This window comes from Sinocyclocheilus anshuiensis, unplaced genomic scaffold (genome assembly GCF_001515605.1).
Source record: "Sinocyclocheilus anshuiensis isolate Anshui unplaced genomic scaffold, SAMN03320099.WGS_v1.1 scaffold72, whole genome shotgun sequence".
Classification (NCBI taxonomy): Eukaryota; Metazoa; Chordata; class Actinopteri; order Cypriniformes; family Cyprinidae; genus Sinocyclocheilus; species Sinocyclocheilus anshuiensis.
This window is the reverse complement of record NW_015554073.1, coordinates 1,045,423-1,054,294: the sequence shown is the minus strand read 5'-3', so window position 1 is coordinate 1,054,294 and position 8,872 is coordinate 1,045,423. Positions and strand designations below refer to the sequence as shown.

General features: G+C 38.2%; 1 protein-coding gene and 1 long non-coding RNA gene across 2 annotated transcripts in view; both read right to left on the bottom strand.

The window, feature by feature from the left end:
- Positions 1-42: 42 nt before the first annotated feature.
- Positions 43-4,449, bottom strand: LOC107668796 (uncharacterized). Its single transcript, XR_001631925.1, has 2 exons — positions 4,182-4,449; positions 43-2,589 (listed from the first exon to the last, which is right to left on the bottom strand). It is a non-coding gene; the product is annotated as an uncharacterized LOC107668796 (long non-coding RNA).
- Positions 4,450-5,641: 1,192 nt separating this feature from the next.
- Positions 5,642-8,872, bottom strand: part of LOC107668795 (protein phosphatase 1A-like) — a 12,972-nt gene continuing 9,741 nt past the window's right edge. The window contains exons 2-4 of the mRNA XM_016460783.1: positions 6,955-7,826; positions 5,854-5,971; positions 5,642-5,757 (exon numbers count right to left, since the gene is read on the bottom strand). Of these exons, the coding sequence (XP_016316269.1) occupies positions 5,642-5,757; positions 5,854-5,971; positions 6,955-7,809 (1,089 nt within the window). The 5' untranslated portion in view covers positions 7,810-7,826. The remainder of the gene's footprint in view (positions 5,758-5,853; positions 5,972-6,954; positions 7,827-8,872) is intronic.

Sequence of the window (8,872 nt, the reverse complement as noted above, 5' to 3'; positions counted from 1 at the left end):
AAAAAAAAAAAAACATGGTGTTTTCACCCCCCCCCCCCCCCCCCCCATCTAAAAAACATCTGGAAGTCTTACAAACAAAGAAGGAGAATCTGTGTAATAGCAGTCCAAGAATCTCAAAACTGCATACAACAAAATGCTTTTTTCAAAACAAGTCACATAATTTGTTAATTTTCATACAAGTGATTTTTAAGCCCGTATAAGACCAAACTGAGGGTTAAGCAAGCCAACAGAATCCTATTAAGAGTCGTCGTTCCTCGTGACTACATTCCTAAAGTGATTCCACGTAGCTTTGCGGATCCAAAAAAGCTTAAAGACACATGAACATATCCTGGCCTCTAAGACCATCCTAAAACATCCTGTTAATTTTAGATTCATTTCGTGAATCTCCTATTACACAACATTCCAGCTTCCACTGGGGAAAACACACAGCTCACCATTCCACACACAAACACAACTATCTTTATGCCCGTGTTATAACACAAGCCAAAAGCATAGAGGATACAGGGAGATTTTTCTGTTAACATTAGCTATACACTGTTAGATTGTCATTTTGTTACAATATTAGTTTAATAAATCACCCCGTGAGGTTCATGAAAAAGACTCAAAGTAGTGATCTTTTTACCTACCCTTTTTTCAGTATGCAAATACACAGGATTAGACAAAAAAGCTAACTTATATTTATAAGATGCAAGGGAATTCCTGTTCATATAATCTATTCCATACATAAAATTTAGTTTGGGAAGGTAAGGACGAAGGTGGTGATTTTACCGTGTCACCTTTCAGATAATCAGGACAAATGAACAAGTGACAATCTCTCTGAAAGAAATACAATTAAATTAATTCAGAACTATGGTACATACAGCACTGGGGGAAAAGGTGTGGGAGAATATTAACTAAGAGCATTCAAATGAATGAACGAATGATTCAATCACACACTTTAGCAGCAAACAGTACTCTGTTGCGCTCCCTATTGATCAGAGGAACACATGCAGGCTCTGGCCTAAACCAGGCCAGCTCACTGGATCACACTGTATTTGTTCTTTGAAAAGAGAGAGAGAGAGATAGAAATCACCTCATCCAAAAAAAAGAGAGAAACATATAACAGATAACATAAATCAACACGAGATGAAGCGAATGGTTAAAGTAGAAGAAAAATCTGAGTTGAGTGTTAATCTCAGAAAGCATTCACTCATCACTCTCTCAGCAGTGCAGATGGGTGATCGAGCACTATAGCTAAAGCCTTATATATTTGTGTCAAAAGCCTAAATATCCCCATTAAAACCCACATAATTTTAAGCACAATAAACATGCAATCTCACACATCCATTCAGACCATATGCACTAACAACCAAACACACACATAAACGCACTTCATAGGGCTTGTCCCAGTTCTGAGTGCTTCTTAACAATTACTTTTTTCCAGCAAGTGCAGGAGATCCTTTAAAATGCTCCTAGACCAACTTAAAACAAATCAAGAAGCTGCAGTAGTGCAGAACACTGTAGAGTCCTAGTGTTGATGATAAGAGAGAGAATCAGGGTTGGCGCATCAGGTAACAGAATCACACACAAAATTTGCACTATGGAAATAGTTTGGTGGATCAAACATGCATCCTCTTACACACACACACACACACACACACACACAACGCAAACCTTTGATTTCTCATAAGACTCACTCATTCTCTCACACACAATCACGCACACAATTTCAGCTTAGTTTAAGTTCAAGCGGTTTCCTCTGAAAATAAAAATAAAAACAAAGGGCGAAAATAAAAGACCCACCCCACCAGAAAAAGAAAAACAGTAGTACTGAGAGAACATAACGATTACTGTCATCCGTGCTGTGAGATTTACAAAAAAGCTTACTGTACTGTGCTGTGAGCCCATATCATTTACCCGTTTCACTTAAAAAGTAACAATACAAAAAGTTATATTTTGTTTAAAAAAGGAAAAAAACAAAGACGTGAAAGGAAAGTAGATGAGAGGCAGATGTGTTGGGCTTTAGCGGTTGGAGAGGAAACAAAAGCAGGCAGGGCAATAAAGGTGTGCCTTTTTTTCTTTTCTTTTTTTATAAACTTAAAACTAAAGCTGCATTTGATACAGGCTTTTCTTTGTACAAGACAATTGCACTTCACAGAAATAAAAGCTGAACTAGACAAACACACAAGGAAATGTGAATCAAATTAATTACACCAAAAAAAAAAAAAGATTTAAATGGAAATAAGTGTTGGATTTTTTTAAGAGGGTGATGTTAAGGATAAAAGGATTTGGGAAAAGAGTGATTCGGGACAGAAGAGTATGCAGAAAATTTCCAGAAGGTACCATTGCCTAGCACTGAGAGGGAACGTTATGTGAACAAGGGGAGGGAGCCCTCATTCCCTTCCTCTTCTTCCACCGAACAGTCCAGAGCAGCTGAGCTGGGCTGTGGTAGGTTCTTGTGCAGGTTCTGTAGTAGTTGAGGGTTCTTGTGCAGGGTTCTGGTGCCGGGTCCTGTAGGAAAGGTTGTTGTGCAGGGTTCTGAAGGGTTGTAAACTCTGTGCAGTGTTTAAAGGGGCGGGGCTACCACATGTCATCCGTGGATGCAGAGTCCTTGAATGGAGAGAGGAGGAGAGCAGCTTGTGAGATCCCACCAAGCTCCAACTGCCAACCACTCAGGAAAAAGCATGTTTGTGTGAGACACAGTATGAAACACAGGAGAAGATAAATCAGGAATGATTCTAGGAAATGTTGATGGAAATGATGGAGGGATCCAAATCTTGGGTTTAAATGGCCAAACTGATACGCTGATTGCAATTGACAGAAATTACAGCACTTGATGATGCTTGTGTGCCAACAGGCTATTTGGAGATTTTGTGGTGCATCAATCACTTGGTTAGAGTGGCGAACTCCAGAGACAAAATTGCCGTAAGTATGAACAGACTTGAGACACGCTACAGATAAACATGTAGAACGCAGGATTAGTTATTTAAAAATGTAATAATTAAGCTAGTATCATTGTAATGCTGAAAGGTAGGCAATTATTACATAAATTTAGGGCTATAAATTACATAGTTATGATTTGCGAGGATTTCACTGATTATATAAACTACCATTCAAAAGTTTAAAAGTTTTTTTGTTTTTTTTTAAAGACATTGCTCACCAAGGCTGTATTTATTTCATCATTTATTTGATCATTTGAAAATACAGTAAAACAGTAACATTACCACATATTATTAAAAATTTAAAATAAATGTTTTCTATTTTACATTGTAATTCATTCCTGTGATGGTGAAGCTGAATTTTCAGCAGCCTTTACTCTAGTCTTGAGTGTCTCATGATCCTTCAGAAATCATTCTAATATGCTGATTTGATGCTCAAGAAACATTTCTTATTACTATCTATGTTGAAAACAGTTGTAATGCTTAACATTTTTGTGGAAACTATACTTTTGTCAGGATTCTTTGACTAACAGAAAGTTTTTAACAATGAGAATGTCTGTCTTTATTTATTAATTTTAAATCTAGCCGATTCCAAACTTTTGGATGGTAGTGTTTAGGTATGTAAATACTGCTGTTTATAACTATTACTTGAGAGGATGCTTCTTTGGATTGGGGAAAAACATACTACACTGAATACGGAAAAAAGAATAAAAGCGACTGAGATATCAGTTTTGGCTATATCACAGTGCCCTATATTAATTATATACATATTTGGCTCGAGTGATCCAAAAGACAGATTTCTTGTGGTTCTATTGTAATAGTTTCCCAAATTCAGATTTGCTCAGGTATTGGACTAAAACTGCTGTGAGTGTATTCCAATTCTAAGACAATTCAAATACAAGTCCTGTATTTGGAATACAAGCATTAAAGTCCCAACAGCCTCTCTGGGCCTATTTTACACCAGTTCACAGGGACCCTCGTTATTTTGTAGAACTGTAAACTGTTTAAAAAAAATAAAATAAAAACCTACAGGTTCCTGTAAGGGTGTACCCAACCCCAGTGATCTATGAGACTGCACCTAAAAGCAAAGCACCACCCCCAAAAGAAAGAAAAATATCACCAATGGATCAAACAGCTTAAGCCCATCACTATGCACACCAACCAATCAGGGTTCACACTTAGCAGGCTGAACTGCCCCTTATAAACATATATATGACATGAACAAATTATTAAATAAATATGGAAGAGAGGAAAATGACAGACTGAAAATGAATCGTTCCATTGTTATTTTGGGAAGGCTTGAACTGGTTTGTAAAAATACATGAACTGGAAGAACAGCCTGAGGTGTGGCAGGTCAAGGTTGGTAGTCATGAAAAGCATCAGAATCAAGTGCTGAGTGCTGAAGTAAAGAGCACCCAAGGTGCCTGATTTTCAGTCAAGTCTATATGAAACAAAAACGGATATACACAATCAGTTTGTTAAAAACAAATAAATCATAAATCACAATGCATTTGCCACTAGGGATGCCAAAAGTATCTTTAGAAAGTCCATATTTGGGGAAAAAATTAAAATTAAAATACCAGTCTTTCTATGGCACTGGTAGTACCAAGTGCCAACTCACTTTTGTAAACGATGCTTTAAAATGCCACTATCATAAAGAGCAATCACACTTCATGGTAAAATGCAGCTAGGTTTATAAACATTCAAATGCACTTCTTGGTCAAAATGCTTGCCTAGTTTTATTATTCCTATTGTTTGTCATTTACTTTGAAGTAATTACTTTTAAAAACTTTAAAAATGACACTTGATTACATGTCACTGTTTTAATTGTAAATGCTAATATTTTTATTATGTTTATTCTTTTAAATAAAGTGTGTTTGGTAACATTTATTTTTTCTGTGGTATTGAAATTTTTGAGAATTTGAGAATTACTGGTATTGACTATTGAAATTTAGTACCATGACAACCCTATACAGTACCATCACATCTTATGTAATTAAGTTATTTTCAGATCAAGAACTGTACTGAGTCAAGAGAGCTATAATCATCCAATCAATCCATTACAAATTATTCAATCAACATTTAATTTAAGTGTTTAAGTTTTTCTTTTAAATATTAAATCGGTTTGCTCAACAAATTTGAGGGGCTCCACCCTGCACTCAACCAAAACTCTTTCCAAAGCACAGCTCAGCCTATCCAGCACTGTCAGATGAGAGGGGATAATATGGAATTGGAATAGGATGGAAACACGCACAAATGAAAAAACAAAACTCTGGAACACTTAAGGTGGCAAATAACAAAATTGTGCAATGCAACTTAATTCTAGAACAAAACAAAAAAATCTTGCAAGCAAACATCCCAGCATTTATACACACACACACATCAATTACACTCCGTCTATGACAAAAACAGAGACCGGTATAATCTACTGAGTGAAGAAAGAAAGGTGAAGGAAACATCACCTCTGTAGCAAAACTTACTGAGCTGCCTCATTAAAAGCAAAATGGAACTTCATATGTGAATCTTCAAGTACAGCAACTAGAGAGCTGTTGGTGCAGACCCAAGTCTCTTTCATGTCTTAACTGACCCCAAACTTTTGAATGATATTGTGCTATTGAAAGGTTCTGTGAGAATTACCCACCAATGGTTCACAAAATGTTGGATGGACAGATCACTAGGTTTTGGAACTTGAAGTAAAGAGAGAAAGCGAGATTGTGTGGTACTCACTTGCTGGCCAGCTCTCCTCCAGGTGGTAGGTTGGGGATGCTCTCAGATGCTAACATGCGCATCACATGTACCAGGTCGGGCACACCTTCATCCCCCTGCCTCTTCAGGATCTCTGTTATATCAACAACAATTCAGAGCAATCAAGTTTGGCCCAGCAGAATTACTGATTCCATTTAATAGCAGAAGGCTTGTAAAGGTTAGCTCATACCTTCTACTCGGCTCTCTAGGTATTTATCAAGCTCCGCTTCCCTTTTGACAGCTTCAGGGGAAACCTTCGGTGCACTAACAAAACACACCAACACAACACTCATGTTGTCACGACTTCCCTGTCCAAACACAGAAGAAGGGAGGGGTTCATCAAAATTTAAACCAAATCAAAATTTTATATCAATGAAACACTGTGGAAAAATGCGAGAGATAAGATTTAGAATGGGAAGAATTGTGTTATGAACACTCTCTCAGTATAGAAATGAAAAACAAAACAAAAAACACTTGTGTTCAATACAGCTAGGTCACATATGTTCATTGTATACTACTGAAGTAGATAATGCTATTAAAAACGTATATATATTTAAAAACAAAAACATCTAATCATTTTCCATTACTTATTACATTTGTTTGCATCACATTAAACTTCCTTCATTTTGCTTATCTTAAATAAATAAAAAAAAACTGAGATGCATCAACAAAAGATCAATAAAAGTCCAATAAATTTCAGTTACAAAAGTTTGAGGTCTGTAAGATTTTTTTGTTTTTGAAATAAGTCTCTTATGCTTACTAAGGCTGCATTTATTTGATTAAAAATACAGTACAGTTTTAAATAACGGTTTTCTATTTTAATGTATTTATTTATTCCTGTGATGGTAAAGCTGACATTTCACCCGCAATTACTCCAGTCTTCAGCATAACATGATCATATGCTGATTTGGTGCTCAAGAAACATTTCTAATTTTCATCAATGTTGAAAACATTGCTGCTTGACATTTTAATGGAAACTGAGGGTTTTTTTTTTCAGGATGCATTGATGAACAGTAAGTTCGTAAGGACAGCATTTATTTGAAATACTTTTATGTGACCAATTGCCATTTTTTGTAGAAAGTCTTTACTGTCAATTTAATGCGTCCTTGCTGAATAAAGATTAAAAAATAAATAAAAATGTACTGACCCCAAACTTTTGAACTGTACTTGAAACTGATTGCATAAAATACTTAGCAAACTATCAACAAAGTGTGATTTATCTCCTTTCACTGTATTTTTAATAGACAAAATAATTCATCTGACTGGCTGGTAAAAGTCTGTTTACACTCACCTTATACAAACAGGTATCTACAATTTCATTGCAGACCCTCTCCAGATCGTCAGTCACCTCCAGTCGTGAACGAACAAAATCGCACAGCTCCTCATTGGCCATCACATCCCAAATCCCATCACAAGCAAGAACAATAAACTCATCCTCCGCCTCCGACCGCTCGATAGCATACACCTCGGGCTCCGGCGACACCAGCTGCTCCGTGGGACCCTTACCATGCACACACTTATAGTCAAAGTCCCCCAGAGCCCTGGACACCGCCAGGGACCCATTGACGCGCTGGATCATCACAGATCCACCAGCGTTCTGGATCCTCTCCTTCTCCAAGGGGTTGCTGGGTTTGTGGTCCTGTGTGAAGAAGTGCACAGCCCCTCCGCGGCTCAGCAAACCCCGCGAGTCTCCGCAGTTGATAAAGTAGATGTGGCGGGGCGAGATCATCACACCGACAGCCGTCGAGCCGCTGCGGTCGGCACCACCGTGCTTCTTCTCCGAGATCTGCCGCATGTGATCGTCGATCTGCAGGAAACCAGTACGGATTCCAGATTTCACGCTATCCACGCTGGGCTCCACGGCTGGACCTCCTCCTCCGCCTCCACCCTGGAAGTCAGGGTTGCTGGTGATGTGCTCCAGGAGGTGCTCGCAGCAGTAACGTGCCACCTGCGATCCTGCATGCCCGTCGTAAACAGCAAAGAACGACCAGGGGTCCAAGCCATTGGGCAGACCAATGACAGCGGTATGCGCATCCTCCATCTCTACACGCCAGCCCTGCATGCTGCTCAGGCCGTAGTGCAGGCTGTTGCCTTCACCATGGGCATTGTGTTTCTCCATCTTTGGCTTGTCCAGGAATGCACCCATCTTTGCTGCTTAGGAATCTAGATCAGAAAAGTTTGAGAATGATGAGCAACATAACAGCACCAAACTAGTTGCTATTCGCATCCCAACTGGGCCAGATATATGGCCGCACGATTCATTGAAAAATTAATTCTGTATAGGGTAGTCATGGTACCAAATTTCAGCAGTCAATACAAGCAAAATTTCACAATTCTCAAATACCTTTAATTTCGATTACCTACTAACTGTTATTAAGCACTTCTTTATATAATTACCACTACTTTAACTACTACTAATAATAATAATTCACTGTCTTTTTCAGATAACATCAACAATAATATATATAACCACAAAATTTGTGGCCAAATTGTGCATCTCTACAAACAAGCACAGCAAACCTGAAGCTTTTTTCAAATCACATTTTAAAATGCAGTTGCTATTTTTATTACAAATTAGATTTACCAAGACATATGCAGTGGTATATGTTTAAACACGTGTTTAAAGGGTAGCGCAATGTAGCCAATCACAGACTCAGCTGTTTTTTTTTCTAGAACACAATGGCCAATCAGAGGTTAAGTTAGAATCTACTCACCGCAGTGCTGAAATTGCGTGCTCACGAATCCTCTCATTTTAACACATGAAGTGTAGACATTGTGAAAGATTCATTGTGCAAACATTTATTGTGTTATAACAGAGCTTTATGAGATAGAGATTAACTGAGATGTCAGCTTTTAGTGATAATAAAGGAAGCGCTGCTCGCATTCTGCCATGCCAAACCATGCACGCAGCAGCCCATGCTTGCTTTTCTGTTAAAAATAACAGTGGTTTGTTAATGTTGATGCTTAGCCTAAATAACAAATATTTTATCGGGAGTGTTTATGCTGGGATGTTGTGGAGCTTAGGAGATATTACAGAACCATTTCATGTAAATTTCTTCGATGTACTGAAAAAAATCTATATAGATTACTTTTATGCAGGCTTTTGCGGGCGGAAGCGGGACCAGATAAGATATATTTCTGCGGGAGCGGGCGGGCGTGGGACAGAATCTTGCGGGAACGGGCGGGAGCGGGACTGAAAAATCCGTCCC